Source organism: Rhincodon typus, chromosome 24 (genome assembly GCF_021869965.1).
Source record: "Rhincodon typus isolate 14 chromosome 24, sRhiTyp1.1, whole genome shotgun sequence".
NCBI classification, from domain to species: domain Eukaryota; kingdom Metazoa; phylum Chordata; class Chondrichthyes; order Orectolobiformes; family Rhincodontidae; genus Rhincodon; species Rhincodon typus.
Window position 1 is genome coordinate 14,452,964 of NC_063355.1, and position 25,709 is coordinate 14,478,672.

Sequence of the window (25,709 nt, forward strand, 5' to 3'; positions counted from 1 at the left end):
AAGCTGAGGGGTGATTAAGATTTATAAAATCATGAGGGGCTTAGATAAGGTGAATGATAGGGTCTTTTCCCTAAAGTGGGGGAGTTCAAAACTAGGGCACATAATCTTAAGGTGAGAGAAGAAAGATTTAAAAGGACACAAGGGGCAACTTTTTTTTTACACAAAAAGTGATTCATGTGGAATGAATTGCCAGAGAAAGTGTTGGATGCAGGTACAGTTACAACATTTAAAAGACATTTGGATAAGTTCATGAATAGGAAAGGTTTAGAGGGATATGGGCCAATTGCAGGCAGGTGGGACTAGGTCAGTTTGGGAACACGGTTGGTGTGGACAGGTTAGACCGTAAGGTCTGTTCCCCTGCTGTATGACTCTATGACACTATAAACCGCCATCCAGAAAAACATCAATGGAAAGATTCAAGTAGACAGATTGTCTGTAGCCATGATAACCTACCAACAAAAACTTAAACACGGAAGCTACCAGTATTTAAAGAGGTAAAACATTTACAATTGGAAAATGTGAAATGGATACAGCCCAACTCCCAGAAAACAGTTCTCCAAATTAGCTCCATTTTTTCAAACCAAACAAGGTTTTAGTCTGTAAACAGTTCAGCCTCTGAACTTGAAGCAGCTTCCCCAGTTCCAGCTACTTTTGGATGAATATACATTGTTCACCAAGTGCTGAGGGGAATTTTATGAAATATCTGCTCAAGAAAGCTAGTTTGATTCAGCGTCACTTCTCACCATGACAGCACCCAAAGTGAATATTTAGAGAATTATGAATATTCTTCTCAGAGAGCCAGCTGTTGCTGCTTGCACTGTTTCCTAGACAGACACATTTGACAAATATTTCAAACGCCTTGCTGATATGTCCCATGTAAAATGGAAAACAGAAAATACATTGAAAAGCACAGCAGGTTAGTCAGTATGGACGAGAGATGCTTGCATTTCTGCTGGAAATATCCACCAAAACATTAATTTCTTTGCTATTCTGGTTTTACCTTTCATTTCTAATTCAAATGCAAATTGTTCTAATTGGATTGTGAGAAGGTAAATTTTGTGCATTGGTGTGAAATCGTGCATTCGGTGATTTAAGGGGTATGCAGTTGGGAAAATAAAAACACATCGGGGCTTCAAATTTAAAAGATAGCTAAAGATTTGATTGGAATTATATAACATTAGGCCTGAAGTGGTACAACATGCATGAACACTACGTCGGGTAAATGATGGCTTAAATGGAATCATGACTGCTGAGAGTCCAGCAGTTAGGTGATGTTATCACTGGTTGTTAATTTGATAAACCATTTTCTTCCTGCTGGTCTTAGCTGCTGTTTAAATTCATCTTCATTAGCTTCTTATAAACAGGATAGAAAAAGACAGACAAACATTTATTTGATTGGCTAGTTTATGTAATTTTACTGGGAAGTTAAAACAGAAACAGAACACAGCACATTTAAAGTGTGAGACAAGCAGTATGTTTTATGCACTTTTAAAAATTTATTTCATGAGATGTGGGCATCACTGGCTATGTCAACATTTATTGCCCATCTTTAAATGCCCTGAAGAAGGTTGTGGTGCCTTTTTGAACCACTGCAATTCACACACACACTTTGGAAAGGTGTTCCAGGATTTTGACTTACCAACAGTGAAGAAATAGTGACCTAATTCCAGTAAAGGAAAACAAGTCACGATAGTGCATGGTTTAGAGAGGAACATGCAGATGGTGATGTCCCCATGCTCCTGCTGTCCTTGTCCTTCTAGGTTGTAAAGTCATGGGTTTACACAGTGCAGTCAGCAGAACCTTGGTGAGCTGCTGCAGTCAATTTTGTACATGGTATGCACTGCTACCACTGTGCACTGGTGATGGAGGAAGTGAATGTTTAATGGGATGGATGGGGGGCCAAGTATATGAGCTGCTTTGTCCTGGATGGTGTTGAGTTTCTAGAGCGTTGTTGGAGCTGCACTCATGCAGGCAAGTGCAGATTATTCCTTCATGGCTACCATCATAGCTTTGTCTCTTGAAACAAATAGTGAAACTGCAATGTCATTGGTAAATGCGCGTCAGAAAATAGGACCTATTGATATCCCACTTTTGCTATTAAAGTAGAGCTGTAGGCAAAGTGACTGTCTCTTTAACTTTTTTAAAAAAAATTTAACCTATTTTTTTTTAAATCAACCTGTTCAGAAACATTATTACACACCTCTGGACCTGATGGGACTTGAACCTGGGCCTCCCAGTCAATGGGGTAGGGACACTACCACTGTACCACAAAAAGGGGCTGACCCATCTTTTTAAGGCTGAAAAGTCTACTATGAAACCTTTCAAAGTGAATTAGAGGCTTATTGCTCCTAGACAGGTGGCTTCTCCAGGTTTTAAAAATGCAGAGTGGACATTTGTTTAGAAAAATGAGTTTTGCCTCTGTAATGAAAATAATTGGGTCAGATTGGGTCAAGAAGATGGGCATTAGGAGTTGGGAAAGTTTCTGACCCCTACAGCACTTCTCCTTCATGGATGTCCCCTGTTTGTCTTAGTTTCATGTTGGGTAGACAGAGGAGACTTGAGTCAGCTCAGTGCCTCAAGAGTCTGGCCATTTGGCAATTGAGCCAGTTGCTTGGCCAGTGTGGAAGAGATCTAGAAGACCCACCTCTGTTTACTGGAACATGACCAAGTTTTATTCATGACTGTCAGGCCTTCAAGTCCTCACCACTCATCTCACCCAAACACCCCCATGTCCCATCCATGCCCTGTCACATCTCTCATGCCTCCACCATAGAACACTGAACAAAACAGCACAAAAACAGGCCTTTTGACCCATGTCTGTGTAGACCATGATGCTATTGCAAGCTAATCCCATCTGCACCATGTCCCCATATCTTCCCTGCCCATCATGTAACCTCATATCTCCCTCTTTGCCCGCATTTTGTCAATGGCCTCAATGTCTTTTTCATGCCCCCATGCAATCTTCATGCCCATTTTCCCAGTATCCACTAATGAACCAGTGAGCCATTGATAAGTCTGGCAAGTCTTTGAAATGCTCATTAAAAACTGACACAATAAATAAGAAAGCTTTGAATATCTATTGTGAAAAATAATACTCAGCTTACAACTTCAAAACAGTGTCAAGAAGTTGCAGCCATTCGTGGACTTAATGACAAAAAATATTATCAACTTTGCCCCGCTTAATCTTGTGTCAATAAACATATAGCTATTGAAAAAAAAAAACTCTTCAAAAATGATCTGCATGTTATAAAGGTAATAAATATGTAGTGCAAACAAAGCTATCACTCCTTTCTGCAGTTGTGCAAGCAGGCTGCAGCTCAGTATTAAGTGGAGTAGTCACACCTAGTCCCAAACCAAACATTCATTATGATGACATCTAGCAACTGTATCATTAAATGATGTTGAGCAAACTCTCTGCTTCTCAAACTCTCACTCCTACTTTAAGACATTCCTTCAAACCCATCCTATATGACCAACTCATCTTAATGTTTCCTTCAGTGGCTTGGTGTGAACTTTTGTATAATAATCACTGCATGGAATGTTTGAGATAACACGGTGTAGAGCTGGATCAACACAGCAGGCCAAGCAGCATCAGAGGAGCAGGAAGGTTGATGTTTCAGGTCTGTAAACACAACTTGCTGTTGTTGTAATACATAAAGCTAAATATGTGTCTGGATTTCTGTATGTTAATCAAGAGTTTATCACCCTAATTTCTGATAAACCTTTAAACATTAAGTCTGTGTTTTCACTGCAAAATGTGTTTCTCAAAATGTATGATAACTCATCATTATCTGGCGATCATATATCCATCTGGAGAGGTATGCTTTGCAGTTATTTGACAAATTTGTTGTCTTTCCACTGCTTGCTGTCACTCAACATCACTTCATAATCATTGTCATTAGAGTAGTCTTCATCAATATCTTTGGGCACAATGGGCTTGTTTCATACTGGAGATCTGGTTGTCAGCTGACTCTCACTCAATTATCGATTATCTTGGCTCCATGATTGATATGAACTCTTGCATTACTGGGTTCAAATGGAACTATTTACCAGGTGTGGCTTCAACCATTCTCTGCTATTTTCTAATTACCCTGTTTAGAGATCATTACATACCTTCAGAGCAGGTGGAACTTGAACACAAGCCTTGTAGCTCAGAGATAGGTACAGCTCAACCACTGTTATCCTTTACCTGATAATGCCACATGCATTTTAGAAACAGAAAGTAGAAAGAAAATGCACAAATCACTCTGAATCATTTTACTGAAGAGTCTTCAGTATAGTTAACACCTTGGGTTATAGTTTCCAAATGCTTCAAGGTCTTAGCTGAAATTCTGCTATTTTTATAGAGGCTGAACACATATTGTGTGAGAGAGAAATTTCAGATGAATGTTTTAAGTGCTGTTCCTCCATTATTAAGAGAGTCATTTCAATGAGATTTATAAACCCTTGTGTAGAGAACACCAAAAATAGTGAAAATTAAAGAGTATTAAAACACTGAAAATACAAATCTTGTTACAAATGATTGCTGGTTTTATTTATTATGTATGTAACATTTTCCACAGTGTACGTATCATCATGCCCAGCAGTTCATCCCTTGCATAAACAGCCTTCATCTGGTAAAAGATTAATTGCTCAGACCTCTACCTGACAAGAAGCTTGTGCATTCAGAGCCAGCACCATAGGATGAATCATGGTGGCAGGATAAGTATTAACACATGAATTAGAACATATTGGTCTAGCTTTGAGTCTACAATATGTCATATTGCATCTGGAACAATTACAGTTTAATTTGCCACACTTTTTGCAGTCCCCTCACACGGTCATTTCAGGTTACCATTTGTAGATTAAGTTCAACACATTGCTTGCTGAAACACAGTAACAACGTGAAACGTTGGCAAAGAAAGCATGTTCACTAATAGCATGCTAATACTTAGAGATAATTGGAGCAACAATTCTGCCAATACCTCACTTTTTCTTGAGTATGACTTTCTGTATAAATATCAACATCTATTTTGTCAGAATGGTGGTATTATTAATACTTTGGAAATAGATAAACCTGTTGCTTGATTCAACAGCGAGTAAACATTTAAAATGGGAAATACTAAAGTTCTAGGCTGGCTGCATAGATATGAGGGTTATATTATTTAAATTCAGATTTCCAAAAGAAATCTTTGCATCTTTGCCAACAACTTGACTTGAAAGATTCAAAGATGTTATTGCTTAGGAATAAAATCATTTTGTACATCTAGCTAATTGATTTTTAGACAAATAAGTTGCTGTTAAAAGATTGGGTGGTCCAGTGGGTTTACATCTTGTCCTTTTACCACATACTGTTAGCGTGTAAATCTTTTTAATGAATTTAAGCAATCTAAGTAAAGTGAACTTGATCATGTGAATGTCGTCTATTGAAAATTTGTGAGTAGTGTTAAATGTGTATTTAAAGCAGTTGCTTGCACCAATCATGATGCTACTGATGTTCCTGCCCTACAGGGGCAATATTAGAGAGATACGCTGCTGCTGCATCAATGAAAGATAAAAACTGGTTTGGCCTACCTATCCAAAGTGAAAAAACAAAATTAAAGTTGCAGTCATTCTAATATGTCACTGTGTCAGTGCTCAAATAGAAATAGATCTCCAAGATTGATTATAGTGAGATTTGCTATTATGGAGCCTGATTACAGCACTAATGCAATGTCTAGGCAGGACAGAGGTTAACCAAGCAGTCCGAAATCTTGAAAATAACATCAGGCAGGTATCAATGCACATGGTCTCGGTGAAGAAAGGAAGGTCAAAAAACATGTCACCCTTCTCACACTTCATTAAACTCATTCTGCCTCCAAAGCAGGCCACAATGTTTAGACTCATATATGCTCAAATTTGCAATACTCCCACTACATCAAATAAAAATACAGCTGGAACAGATTTCCAATATATCAAAACATAAGATGAATTCTGGACAGAAATATTCTTAAATCTATATTTAACCGAGTAGGAATTGATAAAACGCCACACTAACTGACTGTCTACAAATTGTGTGCGTTTTGAACAAAATAGAATGTATCTGCAAAAACAAATTCACTCCATAGATTTACGTACGTGTGTGCATGTGTGTGTGTGTGTGTGTGTGTGTGTGTAGTGTGTGTGTAGTGTGTGTTCCTACTTTAGAAATAAAATCAGCCTGACTCCAAACCGGATTCAAACCAGAATACAAACAGAATCTGAACAAGGCCTCACACCTAACATGCATTGTCTGACCTAAAATGTCACCCCTTCTTTACACTGATAAAACCTTTAGTTCTCTCAGGGCAGGGACTTGAAAGGAATTCGGTAATTTACATATACTTATGAATCAATTAAAATCTTCTAACTGATTAAAGATTTAACAGCATCTTAGGTTTGTTTAATACATCCTCATCAGTGGTGTGACCTTTCCATCTTTTACTTATAAAGTCTGTGTCTGATACTACCTCTCTCACTAACACCTAAAGAAGAAGTGAGGTCTGAAAGTTTGTGTTTTCAAGTAAACCTGTTGGACTATAACCTGAAGTCGTGTGATTTCTGACCTTGTAAAAACATGGGAGACTTTCAGCATAATTACCTGAGTTGACTGTTCCATAGGTTTAAACTGGATTAAACTCCAAAATTTTAAACAATTTTGACAGCTCCCATTTTAAATACTGTATTTCTAAGAACACTAGAACTTTTTTTTCCTGAGAAGATGATAGAATTTTACTGCAGTTTGGTCCATTATTGACAATATCATTATAAAATCAAGCACTGCACCACTCAAGAAAAACTTCAATATTCTTAAAACTAACCTCTGTTCTTTATCCGAAAATACATGTCATGAACTTATTCAATGAATCTCCCTGTCAGATCTCAAACTTGATGTTACTCGATTATGATTCTCCAGACATGCTTAGCCTGCAATAAGTCATTTAATATACAGATTCAAATGTCTTACCTCTGATAACCTGCTAATGCTATTACCAAAACTGATAATCTCCCAAACAGTCCATTCCTGAACCAACAATGACTCCTTAAACACACGTATTAACAGATTCAAGAACAGCTTTTTCTCTGCTATTATTAAACTTCAGAATGGACCTCTCAAATTTCAAAGTTAATGTTGATCTCACTCTTTATGTACTTTCTCTGCAGCCATAACATTATATTCTTCTGTCTGTTTATCACCCTAACGCACCCTAATGTAGTATGATCTGCATGTAGTGCATGCAAAACAAAACTTTTCACTGTACCTGTGACAATAATAAATCAAATCAAAAAATAAACTGCATACGGAATTCTTTTTTGAAGTAAAACAGTTGAGTAGATCAACATAATATTAAAGGGCAATGGGATTAAAAATAAAGTGGCTTTAAAAGTTTTTTAAAAATCAGTTTACGCTAATATCAATAGGAAGTTTGACCCTAATGTACCTTTGTTCATCCAACAACCAATTTACCAATGTGATTACTTACTTGATGAGAAATTGGTTTCGGTGTGAACGGGAGGAGTAGAAGGAAGAAAAGATGGGTATCCCACAAAGAAGGAGCGCAAAGACCGTTCGGAGAGGAGAGGGGAACGCTGAGCAGGGATGTTCTCACAGCTACCAACACTATTGTGAATCTTCAGGTTTAGAGGTTTGTTCTTTTTCTTTGCTCTGACAGAATAATAAAAAGGCAAGGAATCAGTAAAAAGCTGTTCACATGTACAAAACTAGGCTCAAAAATATAATAAAGACTCTTTACTTATAAACAATAATGAGCATGGTAACAACCAGAGATGGGTACTCAAAGTGGTGCAAAATCTTTCTGACACTGTTCATCTTTGTTTGGGTTTTACTGCAGGATTGACTGAATTTCTAGAACCGATTATGAATAATTCAACAAATTGAACAATGGAAATATCACATAAATAGTGAATGCACATATTTCAAAAACCACGCAGTTCTCCATTTCCAAAGTATCTAGATCCTGGATCAGTGAAAAATATTAAGGAACACATCAGAAAACTGAAATTTCCCTGCAAGCAAAGGAGAAATGTTTCTATTTTAATTGAAGGATTAACAACAAAACTTGTTGCCTTTTAAATTTCACCTTTTTAATTAAGACTTCTGTCCTTTCTGTTTTCTGCATGTAGTTGACTCCATGAAGAATCATGAGATATTCCATTAGGTTAAAGGTGACATTTAGTGCAAATTGTTGTGATCTTTGAAGTAATCAGTTTGAAGAGTATTTTCTTCGTGGAATACCTCTGCTCTGTAAGAATGACCCTCACCCTCCAGTTGCTTGCCATTTCAACAAACCACTTTCCTCCCATGCTAATTTTTCTATCCAAAACCTGCTACAGTGTTCCAATGGAGCTCAATATAAGCTGGAGGAATAACATCTGATGTTCTGCTTAGGCACTTTAAAGCCTCTAGCACTCAACATTAAATTCAATATTTTCCAACATGACCTTTGTTCTCCATTGGGATTAGTCAAAAATGCTTAGGATCTAAACTAGGTACCCAGTAAAAATTAATCCCGATTTGATTCCATTGTTAATTTTTTTTCAAATCCCTTCTTTACCATTATGACTCAAAGGTATTTCACCAAAGTGTTTCTGAATTTGCTTTAGCGCATGCTTTATTTGAAACACTCTTAAGAATATGTAAGATATAAACCTACAAAACAACTAAAGTTGAAACACAAATATAGATCTGCACCACTCTCACAAGTAGACTCAAATACATCCGCAATAATATTAATGTTCTTGGTTGCCATTTTGTTTTCGATATTACTGTCAATTTTTCAATTTTCATTTGAAACTCATTGCAAACTTTGAGGTGAAATTCAATTTCATTGGTAGATGAAGAGAAAGGGTGTCTACCAGCCACTGGTTATGGTCCCTGCCCAATATTTGACTGGTTGGATGAACAGGATGAAGTAGCAAGAACTGCCAATCAAAGGCATGTGGAATTTTTGATGCTGTCAATGAAAGAGGAAACAAATTGTGAGAGCAGTGTTTCCCCTACATTTTCCCACTGTGACTCCAATTCAAGGCTTTGAAGTTGTCGTCACCTACCAGTGGGAGTGCGGAGGATGGGAGTGAGACTTATAGGATCTGGTGGGAAGGGAGGGAAAGTTTGTGGGGGGACTAATGAATTGACGGCCTCTGAATGCAAGCATCTGTTAGAGTGGGAGTACAGCTCTCATAATTCAGTCAGCATTCCATTATTGCCAATGCCACCTCACTGCTTGTGCCCCCAATTAGGATCTGTGATTTACTGTTTAAAATGTCCATTCTAACTTAATTTTTCAGACAACTGTTTCTTTAATACTACTGGTTCTTTGTGATATGGTTGAAGAACATTCATGGTGCATGTTTCTCAAAAGTTTTGGGGATTAACGAAGAAAGTAAAACTGAGTGAGAAAATCTTTGAGTACTGAGTAGTAAGTAACAAAAATATAATGCATCCCAAGTGAAATATACAGATGATTAAACATTTGTTAAATGAGAAAAGGCAAAAATTAGCTAGTCACTGAATGGTTACATGATATCCTATAGACTCAACAACTGTTGCATGGATGATTGATATAAGACATTTTCTGATAAAATAGTCAAATGTATTATGAAGGCTCCTTTATTGTCTCAGTAATATTATCTCCCATTGAAGCTATGCAGATGACCAGAATAGCTCATTGATTCCTCTTTTATCCAGGGGACATGAGGCAGTGTTTCCTGCATCATTACTTTACAATAGGATTTCCTCCTCCAGCAATTACATTTTATGCTCATGAAATTAGTTCATTTTGAATAATAATTAAATTGCAAAGCCATCATGCCTTTCTGACAGGAGCATTATTTCTAACTGGAGAACAAATGAATGGCTTTTTGAAACTGAAATATTCATTTTGCAACATAATGTGGAAAACTAATTTGAAAAGTAGTAAGACATTTATTGGCATTTGAATATGGTAGAAGCAGCAATACAAATACAGCATGACAGGATAAGACACATAGTTACATCAGATCAGACAGCTGTATCAAGACTGGCATGTGGTACTTGTCAAAATGAGGACTAGCTCATCCAAAATGGCACTAACTGTGGTTTCACACAGGCATACAGTATTTTCTACAGCTATAAAATAGATTCATGGCAATTATGATATTAATGAGTAAACATCATGTTGAGCTTTTCATTTAAAACTATGATATGTTGTAGAAAAACAATGAGATTGTTTTAACCTTAATTTGCAATGGGACTTCCATATTCTCCAGTTTATGACGATGTAATATAGGAAATGCTACAGGGAAATATTACTGGTCTTTATCTGGGTTTTTCACAATGGGATATTGTATCATTAACAACAGATGTATTTATTTATCCCTGGAAGTATTGCCCCCACATGTCGTGCAAAATTTTACAAAATAGTTTGTTTATAGATTGTGATAATTAGTAAAACAGAAGTTCTCAAATTCTGGTCATTGACTGACTGGTAGCACTTTACCTGCAAACTTGGCAGTGCAATGTTTATATTCTGCAGCCCAAAAACAGTTTCTCAGAAGTGTCAGGTTAGCCAGCAGTCTTAAGTCTGCTCCAACTTTAGCATCACTACAAAGAAGAAGACACTAAAATTCCTGCATAAATAACCCCAAAACAATCCAATGGAGGTAGAATTTGACTTCAGTGTGTGTGCAGAATGACTGAACTGCAGCTGATGCCAGTTGCACCCCACTCAATAAGTAGCTCCACTGAAGTCAATGTGACTGAATGTCACTGAATGTGGCTGGATGTAGAATAGTGGCAAACGTGCCAAAGTTTAATTTCACTCCCAGGGTGTTTACCTCATTATCTCCTTCAGTTTGGTTTTGCTTCAGTCACGAATTATTCAGATACGATCATTGACATTTCAAGTTGAATACAAATTTTCTGAAATAATTTTTCACTGAAAAGATTAACTCAGTTTCTCTCTCCACAGATGCTTCCAGAATTGCTGAGTATTTCCGTCACTTTCTATTTTTATTTAACATAGCTTTGTTGCTTTTGTACTCCATGCTCCTACTGACAAAAATTGCAATGCTCTGTGCTTTATTAACTGTGCTGTAATTTGTCCTGTTACCTTCACTGATTTAGGCATGGATGCAACCAGGTCACTTTGATTCTGTTCCCTCGCTTAGAATTTTGCCCTTTATGGTATAATTCAGATGGTTTTATGCAACTGCAGGTAGCATTCCTGCCTCTGATCTGGAAGCTCCAGCTCCACTCCAGGAGTTGATAGCCAAGAAAGGTGAGCAGACAAACAGATTGATGATTGATCCACATCTGGATGAGTTTTCTGTTGTTACTTCGTACAACTCCTACAGCTGTGTGAACAGTCTGATAACTGCTCAGCCAGTTGAACGCCCGCATCTTTCCTATCAAGGACCATACCCAAACCTGTTGCCGTGGTTCAAGTATGTCTCTTGCACAATGATGTCTATTAAAGCATGTGGCCTCCTGCTCATAGTGGAGCAGCTCCTTATATATACTTTCATAGGTCATATATATTTTGATAGTCTTATGGGTGTAACTGAATGGTCAATTTCTCTGGTAAACCACACTGTAGTTTGAAAATGTAGCAATGGTATGTGAACATCAGTATTTTTCTGCAAATGTGACTTGACTGTCTGGACCTCATGCTTGGCCTCACCATTTGACTATGGGGCAAACTGTTGACGTGTTCAAATCCAGAACTGGCAGCAAATTGGCTGAAATATAGTTTAGCGACTGCCAGCACTCTCCCTGTGTCAAGCTTAAAATTAGTGAGATGTCCACGGACATAGATATCTTCTTGGCAAAAGGCTAGATCTGCATCACATATTTCCCCTAAGAATACCTTTGGCTTTTCTTCTATTGTAGGCTGCTTTACATCGTTAATGTCTTGGTGTGAATAGCTATTTATCTTCATGCTGTTCCATTACTGTACCAATTTGGTACATTTTTTGAACAAGACCTATTAAGACATTACTTTCCTTCTTGTGCCACTGACGTGACAATGATGGTCAGTGTCTTTCCTTCCTGTACTGGCTTCTCAAATGTTTCTTTAGGGACTTTGTATCTTGAGACCTCAATGGATTCTGCAGATCTCCTGTGATAAGATTGATCCATTCTGTTAGGATTGCTTCGAGACATCTGCTTCACACACCACCTGAATGACTTTCTCTAGAGTTGCATCTCCTTTTGAATATAATAAATCTGACAAAGATTCATGTGCAGTTCCAACAACAATGCTGTCTCTTATGATTTGTGCCTATAAAGTTTTATAATCATATTTATTCACTAAACTGTAGAGATCATTAATGAAATTGTCTATTAATTCACCTAGATCTTGAACTCTATTAGATCTTGCTCTTTCAAGGATTTTGTTTGTTCCGAGATTAAAGCGATTGTCAATGGGTTTCAGTGTTTCTTAAAAGTATCTGTTGCTTAAATTTACGCCTCGGTAAATGACAGTGCTATCAGCTATATTCCCAAATGTATTAACATGTCCAACTTCAGATTTAGTACCTAGTTTGGAAGAGATTCTGCAACTTTAGAATAGTATTCTCCAAGATGTCCAATCCTATGTTCTATTTGGCCCATCTTTGAATTTGATCTTCCTGGCAGTATTATTTCTGCTGGCATGTTTTCCTGGTGTGATTATTTATTTTTCTTCTTTTTTTGCACGCTTTTAAATCTGCAGAATAGCAATGTGTATGCCTGCACTGAAGACCTTGCTCACCCTTTTGCTATCAAGGTAAACATTTCTGCCTTTTGCAGATAAAATAGAGTATTTCCATTTTTTACACGTAAAACTGAGAATTTGTGCCTTTTTTGCAACTATTGTGAAAGAATTTTGCTAATCATGGCCTTAATAAACAACTCCCATTCCTTTACTGAATTCATCCCACTTTTTGCGGCTCTATAAAATCAAATCTCACTCCTTTAAAATGATTTCCTTTCACAATTCCCACTGTTAATGGTGCTACTAGTAATTGCCCTGCTTCAAGGTTTTCTACTGGATGAATCCTGCCGTGTGCGGTTTGTGTAAATTCTTCCCACATTTACACATAATGTATCTCCTGCCTTTCCTGCAGCGTCATCACCCAACCTCCTTCTTCTATTAGACTTTGTCTGTTTAGGCTTCTAATTTGTGCCTTTGTCACTTTAATCTGGCTTCGTGTCATTCTTTGGTCTGCAACCTCATATTAAATTGCTTTTGTGACCCTTGGCTTACCTTCCCACAGCTATGACTCGGGGAGCCTGCGCACAATGGTGATAATGCTTGATCTGATCCATTAAAGTGCCTCACTAAGTTTACCAACTTATAGACTGCACCATTTTAAAGTAAATCCTTTGCTATGAGGGATTTATTCACAGAACCTCCGCCGTCTGTTCACTCTCCAGCTGAACCTCAACTTGAGACTGCTCCTATAAATTATTGACTCCCAATGTAGTTGTCTAGAGGTCATAGAGATATACAGCACGGAAACAGACCCTTTGGTCCAACTCGTCCATGCCAACCAGATATCCTAAATCAATCTAGTCTCATTTGCCAGCATTTGGCCCAAATTCCTCTAAACCCTTCCTATTCATGTACCCATCCAAATATCTTTTAAATGTTGTAATTGTTCCAGCCTCCACCACTTCATCTGGCAGCTTGTTCCATACACACACCACCCTTTGTGTGAAAAAGTTACCCCTTAGGTCCATTTTATATCTTTCCCCTCTCACTTTAAACCTATGCCCTCCAGTTTTTTGCCTAGTGTTACAGTGCCATGGAGCTTCTCGCACTCACCCCCTGCTACATGCCTCTTACCCAGTCTGAAATGCTTCTTGCCATCGATTGTAGATTCTGCCTCACAGAGTCTCAACACAAGATTCTGTTTCGCAGGATTCTTGAACGTTCAGCATTTTCTGCTATAGACTGTCTGCTCAAGCAGCTTTCTTAAGACTTTGTCTGAAGAATTTTCTGATCTCCATGTCTCCCAGCATTTTGTATGCTGCAATGAAAGGGAGTCTGCACCACCTGCCACTATGTTTTAAGATGAACGCATGTATTCACATCACGTGCACGGTGCAACATGGTGTAAGATCTTGCAGCGGAGCAAGCACGAGCCATGTCCCACAGCGGAGCGGAGCTGGTACGGGCCGTGTCTCACAGCGAAATGGAGCTGGTACGGGCCGTGTCTCACAGCGAAATGGAGCTGGTACGGGCCGTGTCTCACAGCGAAATGGAGCTGGTACGGGCCGGGTCCTGCAGCAGAGCAATTCCTGGAGCAGTGGCAGAGTGAGTCCTGGATGGAGGCCGGAATGTGGAGGCAGCATGGTCTCATGCTCTAGAGCCTGTAGGCACGGACTGGAACTTAAGTACTTTATTCTGCACTTTTTCACTGTTTCATGCTAATCTATATTCTTTTTTACTCTGTAACAACACTATGTTTTTTTTTACTCTGTAAGATTTTTTCTTAGGTACCTGTACCTAAGATGGTGCCATTAAAGGCAGCCATTGTAAAAACTTTTCACTGCACTCCTGCACTTCGGTACTGGAATACATGTGACAATAAAGGATATCCTATTCTATTCGAAGATCTGTCTGGTAGATTTGCTGCCATCATCCTCTTTCCCACGAAGAACCTACAGGGCTTACTCAGTCTGGTGTGGAACAAGGAAACCACTCAGTGGTCTAACAGAAGGAGGCCCTTGTCTTGTAGTTTATTGTACAACATAAACTAGATACAAGTTACAATGATATGATACACATTGTTACACAGACATCCATATTAGGTTTTCCTCCTTCGAGATCTGAAGCTGTGTCCTCACCTTGTCTTGTTTTCAGTAGTAACAGTGACTATCCAGTTGAGATTAATCCTCAAAGTTTGCACTGCGAACAGGAACCTTCACTGTTGTCCACACCAATTAGAACGTCATAGACACTATGGCCATGAATTTCTATCTGTGCTGATGGATGAATTGTGGACAGTTCATCTGTGTTAGTCTCTGTGTGAGAAGACTATACATGTATTTTGGTACATTTCAGCCCAGATAAGCAACTAACCCAAATAGAGGGACATTTTCAAAGGTTTCTTGAAACAAAATAATACAATTGGATATTTTGTAAAACAAACTGACCTGCATTCATCTACTGTCATTTTTGGTGTAGTCTGATATTTAGCACATTATTTACAATTTTGCAAGCAATTCTACTTCTGAAAGTGTATTTCTTTTCCCCTAATTGCTACCTACACATTTATTCCTACACACAGCCACTTACTCTGAAGTAAGGCACTAGTATAGTGGTAATGTCACCGGGGTGATAATCCAGAGACCCAGGCTAATGCTCAGGGGAAGCATGAGTTCAAATCTCATCAGAGCAGCTGGGGGTATTTAATTTCAATTAATTAGATTTGGAGCTGAAAGCTATTCTGAATGATGATAAATATGAAATTACTATGTGCACCTTTTCCTAGCCACTATCAGTTCTGAAGAAGTGTAACTGGACTTGATATGCTGACTCTGTTTTCTCTCCACAGATGCTGCCTGACATGCTGAGTTTCACTAGCAATTTCTGTTTTTGTCTCAGGTCTTCACCATCCAAAGTTCTTTGTTTTATGAAATTACAGTTGATTGTCACAAAAGTCCATCTGATTCACTAATGTTCTTTAGGGAAGGGAATCTATCCTACTTGTCACTCTAGACACACAGCAGTAATTTCCTCTTAATTGGCTTCTGAAAGGGCTTAGTAAGCCATTCTGTTCAGAAGTAATTCGGGATGGACAACTCATGTTGGTCTTTTATCAACAGTTCATAAATACAATGGACTGAAGAAAATCCCATAGGATCAGCACATAAATGGTTGGACAGTTGTGAATAACTGATTACCAATCATAAGTTTAATCAGTAAACGTAAGATGTATAAAGATTATCTTTCTTCTTGAAAATATGATTCCATAAACATCAATGCTTCAGCATTTTTGTACATGCCATTGAGTAAAATGTATCCCAGAGAAGTTCCGACTTTCAAATGGCATTTGTTAAGGTTATTATGAAGAGGTTTATTAATTTATAATTGGCTGCATACATTGGACTTTTTCACATTTGCACTATTTTGCAGCAAAGGATAGCAAAATGTGGCACTGGTCAAGGACAAGCCTTTTCTTTGGACACACAAAGCCTCCAGAGCTTTCAGATAGGTTGCATGACCCAGTTGAGTGTGTAAAAACTAACGGTCAGAGAGACAGACTCAAAGCAGAAAGGAGCCTTAGACTGTGGAGCTGGAGGAACACAGCAGGCCAGGCAGCATCAGAGGAGCAGGAAAGCTGATGTTTTGGGTTGGGACCCTTCTTCAGAAATGGGGAAGGGGAAGGGGGCTTTGAAATAAGTAGAGAGGGTGGGGTTGGGCTGGGGAAGGTAGGTGGGATGGTGATAGCAGGTAGGTAGTGGTTTGGGATTGGTCAGTGAGGTGGGAGGGGCGGAAAGGTGGGAGAGAAGATGGACAGGTTAAGGAGGCGGGGGTGAGAGGGAGGGTTGGTCTTAGGATGAGGTCGGGGATGGGGAGATTCTGAAGCTAGTAAAGTCCACATTGAGACCATTGGGTTGTAGGCTCCCAAGGAGGAATATGAGGTGCTGCTCCTCCAGTTTCCAGGTAGCGTCGTTGTGACACTGGAGGAGGCCCAGGATGGGCATGTCGTCCAGGGAGTGGGAGGGGGAATTGAAGTGGTTCACGACTGGGAGGTGTTGTCGTTTGTCGTGAACCGAGCGTAGGTGCTCTACAAAGCGGTCACATTGAGACCACTGGGTTGTAGGCTTCCAAAGCGGAATATGAGGTGCCTTACCCTCCTCTCTCTTTCTTTGTAAACCTCTCAAAGCTGACCAAAATGTAAGTTGAAGGTCCACTGGAAGACTTTATGGTGCGAACTAAGATTTCTCAGGGGAGAATTCTGAATCAACACCACTGTTGCCAGGAGCACAAGTGAAATTACCCCCGGCTTCCCAGCATGGGCTCAAGGCATTTATGTGCCGTTAGTTTTGTGGTTGAAAACGAACCATAATCATTTACTATTCCTAGTGTCTACACTTCAAGAGTAAGTTTCCAGCCTTTACACATTTTAAGACATCCTGCAAATACGAATAATTTATTTTCACTTCTTTCTTGGTTGGACTGGAGGTGAATCTCATTAAATGGATGAAACTCAAGAGACTGCATGCTTTACTATCTGATGCCATTTCAGGCAAGGGTGATCATTCTCATCAGAGTATGCAGGCCAGTCATGAAGACCAATGCAACAAATCTAATGCTGCTAGTTCTTCTAGAAGCTCATTTTTTTCCCCCTTAGGAAGGGGAAGGGAAATAACGGAGGGCATTTTTGGTTTGAGCTGCATTCATCAAAGTTGTATCAGTCACTGTGGAATTTACAAATTACTCCAGATTATGTCACGGAATCTTGGTACGAAAAAGATTCAAGACAAGCTTGCTAGATGCTCCCTTTTCCATCTGATCTAGGTAAGCAAAGATGACAGAATGAACATTTAGTTATCCCAATGGGTGGACAAGAACAGGATCTGTTGTTAGCAAAGAATCTAAGTGATCATCACATTTCCAAAATCTGGTCTAATTTATAAATGTAAACAGAGTGACACTGGCCGACTGAGCTCTTCAGTGCTGGATGGAAACAACAGAAAAATCATTTGATTTCTATTCTGACCACACCAGCTCTAATCAGACTGCTATTCAGCAGAACTATGTATTTCTTTAAAGCAAGTTAACTTTGTGAATGTGGGTCCAAATCCTGCCAACAGCGGCTGTGTTGAGGAGACTGTATGTGGCACAGAGCAAATGGCAAATTGTAATTTTAACTGAGAGAAAAAAAGGGTCATCTTAAGTAAACTTGAAACATTTTGCCTGCCAACTCAGAATATGCTTTGCAGATAATCCTAAGTCAGAGATCATGATAATGATCACAATTGAAAGCTTGGACAGCACCATTTAGTGGCACTTGAAGTCACTCCAAACAGGGAAGGATACAAATAATGCACCTCAAACTAATAAGAGAAATACTGAAATTCTTCACGACAAGATTGTAGTCATGTTGGAATATATTCATTTGTAATTTCATACCTTTATCTGAAAATTCAGAATCTCTAATGATAACCAGCATATTTTCAATCTTTCGTGTCTATTGCCAATTACCTCTCTCCTCCCTCTAAATTATATTGGGATTTGAGCTGTAGGCAGGTTTCACTCAGGTGTTTATCCACAGTGCGTAAATCTAGACAGCAAAGGTCAAGCAGGCTAAACAAAAAGCAACAAGAAAAATCATGGATAGCTGGAAATAAAGGAAAGCATAAAATGCCAAAATCCATATGGAGAACAAGTTAACACTTCAGAATTCAGATCTTTAATCAGACTGTCTTAAGAAGGGTCTATACCTGAAATGTTAACCTGTCTGCTGTCGTTACACATGCTGGTGACTAGCTATGCGTTTCTGGCATTTTCTGCATTTATGTCCGTACATTTTGTGATGATAAGATTCACACAAACAAGCTTTCAATAACAACACCTTGCATGAATATAGCAACGTGAAGTTAATAAAACACACCAAGCATCTTCATGCGGTTATCATCAACAGTATTTAACACTGAGCTACAGAAAAAATCATCAAAGAAAAAGGGTGGACTGAGAGTAGCATGGATCTTGCAGCTGCTCCTGAGATTGCAGGTGTATTTCTACATTTACTTCTAGATTTCTTACAGTTATTACATTTCAGTAGCATAAGATTTTTATTTTAATTCATTTTTGATTCTTTCATAGTCAAAAAATGAACTTTCAGAGCAAATGGTGGATGCGGGTACAGTTACAACATTTAAAAGACATTTAAATAAGTACATAAATCAGAAATGTTTGGAGGGATATGGGCCAAGCGTCGGCAGGTGGGACTAGTTTAGTTTGGGATTATGGTCGGCATGGCTGATTGGACCAAAGGTTCTGTTTCAATGCTGTATGACTCTAAAAATGTGGATTAATTTAGAAGAGTCAGCACAGATTTGTTAAGGGAATAATTACAATAATGTATTATTAATCTGGAGTTTTTTTGAGGAAGCAACTGAGAGGGTGATGAGGGGAAGGCTGTTTCTGTGGCGTACATATACTGCCGAAAGGTGCTCACTACAGTGCCACACAACCGAGGAGGAAAGTGAAAGTGAAGAAAGTTATAAGTCATGGAATAAAATGGACTGCGTGGCAATGTGGATACAAAACTGGTTTAGAAATATGAAACGGAGAAATAGTTAGTGTGTATTTTTTGGGCCAGAAGAAGGTTTATAGTGGAGTTCCCCAGGGGTTGGTATTGCAACCTTGCTTTTCCTGATATATGGATATAATCTACATCTTGATGTGCAGGGACAGGTTCAAAGTTTGCAGAAGATAGTGCCAGATACTGGGGCAGCACAGTGGTTCAGTGGTAAGCACTGCTGCTTTGCCCAGGTTCAATTCTAGCCTCGGGCGACCGTCTGTGTAGAGGTTGCACATTCTTCTCGTGTCTGTGTAGGTTTTCTCTGGAGGCTCTGGTTTCCTCCCACAGTCCAAAGATGTGCAGGCTACATGGATTGGTCATGGAAATGCAGAGTTATAGGGTAGAGGCGTGAGTCTGGGTGGGATGGTCTTTGGAGAGTTGGTGTGGACTTGTTGGGCCAAATGGCCTGTTTCCACACTGTAGGGATTCTATGGGGGAGAAAAAAACTAAACTTGGGAGAATTGGAAATTGTGAGGAGGACATTGTAGAATTTCAAAAGGACACTGAAGCATTGGCGGACTGGGTGGACAGGTAGCAGATAATTTAATGCAGAGAACCATGAGCTTATAGACTTCGGTACAACGAACATAGACAAATAAAATAAAATGAACAGTACCATTCTAAAGAGTCTGTGGGAACACAGGAAACTGGGTTATATGTACATAAATTATTAAAGATGATGGGACAGCTATGTTATAAAGTATACAGTATTCTAGGCTTCATAAAGAGTGTCATATAGTACAACAGCAGGGAGGTTATAATGAATTTTTGGATTGACACTGGTCAGACCTCAACTGCAGCAGCTAGGATGGACGTGCATGCATCGGAGACAGTGTGGAAGAGGTTCACAACAATGGTTCCAGAGGTGAGACACTTCATTTCCAAAGAAAGATTGGAGAAGTTGGGCTGTTTTCCCTAGACAGGATAAAGAGGAAATTTGATAGAAGTTTTCAAAATTATGACGGGCGTGGACAGAGTGAATAGAGAGAAACTGTTTCCACTCGTAAATGGATCAAGATCCAGAGGACGAGACTTTAAAGTGTTTTGTAAAAGAAGCAAATGCAAGGTGAGGAAAAGCTTTTTCACACAGCGAGTAGCTATTCTAGGGTGGAAGGGTGGTGGATGCGGGCTTAATCGAGGCATTCTAGAGGGTTTTGAATGATTATTTAAATGGAAAGAATATGCAAAATTACAGAGAAAAGGCAGGAGATTGACACTAAGTTAAAACTCTCAGAGAACCAGTCTATACAATAGGATCCTTGTGCATTGTAATAATTCTGTCATTCTGCTCTCAGAAGGCCACCTCTGTGGATGACCATGCAGATCGCAAAAGAGGAAAGGGACTTTAATAGCCTCTCAAAGTGGTCTAATTTTCTGATGGGTACCTGCCATCACCCCTCACCATCTCCCACTCCCCCAATCTGGAACTTGCCTCTGTATGTTGTACTGAGACAGAACCGTGGCTGGTAAGATGTTTTGTGGGCTCTTCCACCTTCAGTCCTACCTCCGCATCCAAACAAAAAATGCTACTGCTAATGATTCAATGTTGTGCTACCAAATTTGATATTGCAACCAGTTGTTCCTTTTGGAAATTAAAAACACAATAAGAAATTTATTTGTCCTTAAAAATTCCCAGTAATCACAAAGGGCCATAAAAAAGGAACAGAGAGCCCATTTCCCCAATCACACATCCTGCACTCTCACTGACATCATGATACCACTTGAATCTGTCAGTGTGCATGCTTAATGATGACAATGCTATTACTACAAACATCCAAGCTTAATAAATCAAATATGCATGGGCAACAAGAGAATTCCAGCCATCAACAGTAGATGCACGTAAATACTCATATAAATTCATGATCATGCCTTCAATTCCTTGTAGTTTGAAGTTGCAATGCTTTTCATTAAATGAAATGGATCATGCAAAGAATTAGTTTATCCTTACCATACTTCAACACTCTGCTCTCCCTTCTCAACTTTATGCTGGTAGACAGCTTTGATACAAGTTTGCAACAAATAGAGAAAACTTTTTAATGTTGATTCTTATGTGGCAATGCAACCTGTTGCACTTTTGATACAATTGTGTCATTTGGGGAAATAATGTCTTTGCTGGGGTTATATGAAAATCTACATCCTACTTACCTGGTAGAAACATTACTATCACTACTTGGGAGATAAAGGATTGAATCTGAAGTTGCTTCAGTTAAAGGTTAGCTGTGTCAAGATTTTTGGAAGGACTTTTGCCACGAGGCCTACTGAGACCTTTCTCTGCAGCAAACTCACCTCATTAACTACCTACCCAGCCAAAATGGAACCCCTCTTGACAGACTGTAGCCCCACCTCACCTCAAGCTGTTCATGAATATCCACCAAAAGACCACATCCCTGGTGACTGCACCATGTTTGAAAAGCTGCTTTGCAGCCCAACCAGCATTGGTGATCTGGCATTGCTCCTCACCGGATACATCATGGCATTGCAGCTTCAAAGCTGCACTGCCCACAGCACAGAGCTGACACGGCTGATACCCCCTCACACCTACAATGCCATTCTTTGACCATAGTCACTGCTTAACCATCGCACCAAAGTTTACCTGTCCTGAGCTACATACTATCTAAACACTCTCTGTAGGTCACCACTATTCTGTCCCCAGTGTCATTCCATACAAGCAAACATGTTGGAGAATTCCAAACATGAGCATTTATTTACAGCTGGCAAAAATGTATAGAAGCTAAATAAATAGAGGCTGTAGTTTATCTCCACAATGGAAACCAAATGTTGGTAGTATAATCAATGACTATTTTACATTCCATGATGGTCTGCTGCCCCAGCTCTCATCTACTGGAACCAGGTGTCAATTGGATTCTGTCTGGCTTGCAATGTTCGATACAGCTGAGCTCTGTCATGCATAAGGAGATCTTCCTGCTCTCCATTAGCCTCATCCTCCTCCTTGGAAGATTGCTCTCATTCTCCCAACTCCCCATCATCCAGCATATCACCTCGTTGTCTGCTCCAACTGTGCAGACCACAGTACACCAGAATGATGTGGCACACTCTGTTCGGATTGTACTGGAGGAGTCCCGCAGACTGATCCAAGCAATGGAACCAGCTTTCACAGCCCTATCATCTGCTCCACCATGCAGCAGAATGGGCAACAACCCAGTGAAGGTAACCGACTGGCTGGGTAAGCAATGCATTGCTTCAGAAGAATGAGTGCCTTCTGAACTCTGACCCACTTCCTATCCCAGACTCCCAGCAACATTCAATTTATCATCGAATTTAGTGCCACCCATTGCAATAATTATATGACATGTCACAACTTCTGGACCATTATGATGCCAATGTTAGGTTTAAAAGCAATGATGTCTTGATGCAAATCATCTTTGACCAGCATTTGAACCCAAAGCACATTCACTCTGCATTGCAAACAAACAATGAAAAGAACTGCAAATTAAACGTAGCTGTAGTTTCCAACACTAGTTTCAGGTATTTGCCTTTTTAATGTCATCCCAGTATGCGAGGGTAAAGGTACATGAACTTAAAATACTGGAGGCTTGTAGAGTTTGTAAACTTTAATAATAGTTCACTTTCTGAATAAATCTAAAAGTAAAGATTGACTTCTCACTTTCTCCTTCACCAAGAAGCTGCTACAGTTTACTGGGAAGTACATAGGGTAGGAATGGGTTGGGTGACAAGGGGTTTAGGTCATGCATCCTGTCACTGTCAGTGCAATTCTTACCCTCGTGACTAACTGGTGATATTTCTGGGTGTTTTTAAAGACTGTTTGCCTGCCAGTTGTGAGGTCACATGTTGCCCCAAAACATTAATTGTGTTGTATTATGCCTTTGTTGTTAATTTCAGGTAGAAAAACAACCTACTTTGAATGCAGCATAGATGGATGACAAGTGAATAAACAACAATATAATGCATATGTTCAAAGAAGGAAAATAATGATTTCTAATCAGTACACTTGAGATATTTTAGAATTAGCTTTCATCTACATGGTTAGCATTTATTTGCAAGAGCAAGCCAGAATAGCATTCCTTCTAAGAAATTTCCAGATGAGCTTAAATGTTTTGAGCAATTCCAACTCTTAGCAACCTAGAAAAGAGTTATCTGGGCTAGTGCACTTGAATGACTGTCAGTGAAATTAAATAAAAGAGCTGCCAGTCATGAATTGAATGAGCAAATCACATAACATTTTTATGTGAGTCAACAGCTTAACTCTGCCCTCAAGGTAAAAGCCTTGGACAGTATCAAATGGTAACAACTGTATTCAGTTGGATTAGAAACATGAAATCACAGAATAATTAAAGAACAGAAGGAGCCCATTTGGCCTGTCATGTCCATGCAGCTTTTCTGAAACAGCAATTTAGCAACACTCCCCACCATTTTCCTGTAGCCCTATGGTCGCTTTCTCCTTAGGTGCGTATTGAATCAGTTTTGAAAGCCCAGGGTGAACAGGTTTTTCTGCATGTCATTGTTGGCTCTTTTGTCAATTACCTTATGTCACTATATTCTTGTTTTTGAACTTTCTGCCAATGGGGGGGGGGGGGAGTTCTCTCCACCAACTGTCTGGTCCCCTTATAAGTTTCTTCTCATCTTTCTCTTCTCCAAGAAGAACAATCGCAGCTTCTCTATTCATGTGACTAAAGTGTCTCACTGCTGGAACCATTCTCACCTAACTTGTACCCTCTCCAAGGCCTTCACATCTTTCTTTAAGTATGTGGCCAGAATTGAACATGGTTCTGCTGTAGAAATTGAACCAGATTTTTCTAAAGATGCATCAAAACAATCTTACTGTTTTACACTATTCCTCTATGATAAAACCCCCAAAATTTCCTACACCTTTTTAACCACTTTCTCAAACTGCCCTACTATCTTTAATATCCCTTCTGACTGCTGTAATTTATCCCTTGATCAATAATAGTGATGCCCCCTCCTCTTTTACCTCCTTCCCTTTCTTGCCAGAAGACCATGTGTCCTGGAATATTGAGGCGCCAATCCTGCCCCTCTCTCAACTATGCCTCAGTTAGAGTAATTACATCATACACCCATACTTAATTTATGTCCTTAACTCATCTGTCTTGTTCATCAGAGACTCCTTGTATTAAACCAAATACCATCTGACCTTGCCAAACTCTTTTGTACCTTAACCAGCCTATAATTACCATGCCTTCTTACTCCCTCGTTGTTTCCTCTAACATTAGCTGTTCATCTCCCCCTGCAAACCTTCTCTCTGGATCATACCCTTTCTAGATCAGAAAAACAAACATTAACAACTGACTGCTGTTTCCTGCCACTCAACCAAATTTATATTCATTACACCGCTGTCCTTTTTTATCCCCCACAGACTTCAACTTTGCTGGCAAACTTATTACATAGGACTTTTAACAAATATCATTTGAAAGATCACATACACCACACCAAATTGCATCATCCTCATCAACCCTCTATTATCTTATCAAAAAAATCTTAATGCTAGTTAAACCCAATTTACTTTTAACAAATTTGTGCTGGCTTTCCTTAATCAATTCATATTTGTTTAAGTGACTGTTCATTTTGTCCCACATTAAGTTGCCTAAGTACTTTCCCAACATGAACATTAAACTGACTGACCTGTAGCTACTAGGTTCATCCTTGCACTCTTATATTTTGAGAAAACGTACAATATTTGCAGTATTCCAGACCCTTTGCCACCACTGAACCAAAGAAGGATTGGAGTAGTTTCCTCCACAATTCTCTCCCTTTCTTCCATCTGCATCCTAGGATGCATCATACCATTTCTAGTGACTTATCAGCATTAAGTAGTTAGCCTTCTGTAATATATTCCCTTCACTTATAGCCTAAGAAGTAGTTAATTGTCTTAACTACATCCTCTTTCATTATAACCTGGGCAGAATCTTCTTCCTTGGTAAAGACAGATGGAAAATATTTATTCAGTGCCTTAGTCTTGGCCTCTACCTCTGTGTATATCCCAAAACATTCCTCACCTCCTGTTACTAATCTTTCACTACTTATATGAATCACAGAATTTTGCAGTACAGAAAGAGGCCATTCAACCCATTGTGTCTGTACCCATTCTTGAAAAAGCTTACTCGGGTTATAGCAACTTTTTGTGTCGTCTTTTACCAATCTCTTTTCAAAATGTTTTTTCCCTCGGATTTCCTTTCTCGCATCCTTCTAAATGTCCTATATTCAGCCTGGCTCTTACTTGCATTTCTACTTGTAAGGCAGTTGTAAAGGCAAGGGGGCAAGCCAAATATGGTGATGGCCTTCCAACTACTTATCTGCCTACCCTCAAATGGTCAAAAACTGTATTGCATGGCAGGGGAAGTGTCAGATGGCCATGTAAGGTTCCCAAATGTGACTATAAGTGAGTGGGGGGGGGGGGGGGGGGGGGGGGGGGG

General features: G+C 39.2%; 1 protein-coding gene across 1 annotated transcript in view; it reads right to left on the bottom strand.

Moving 5' to 3' along the window:
* Positions 1-25,709, bottom strand: part of ksr2 (kinase suppressor of ras 2) — a 302,030-nt gene that overhangs the window by 156,314 nt on the left and 120,007 nt on the right. Inside the window, exon 5 of the mRNA XM_020528680.2 lies at positions 7,482-7,663. Within this exon, the coding sequence (XP_020384269.1) occupies positions 7,482-7,663 (182 nt within the window). The remainder of the gene's footprint in view (positions 1-7,481; positions 7,664-25,709) is intronic.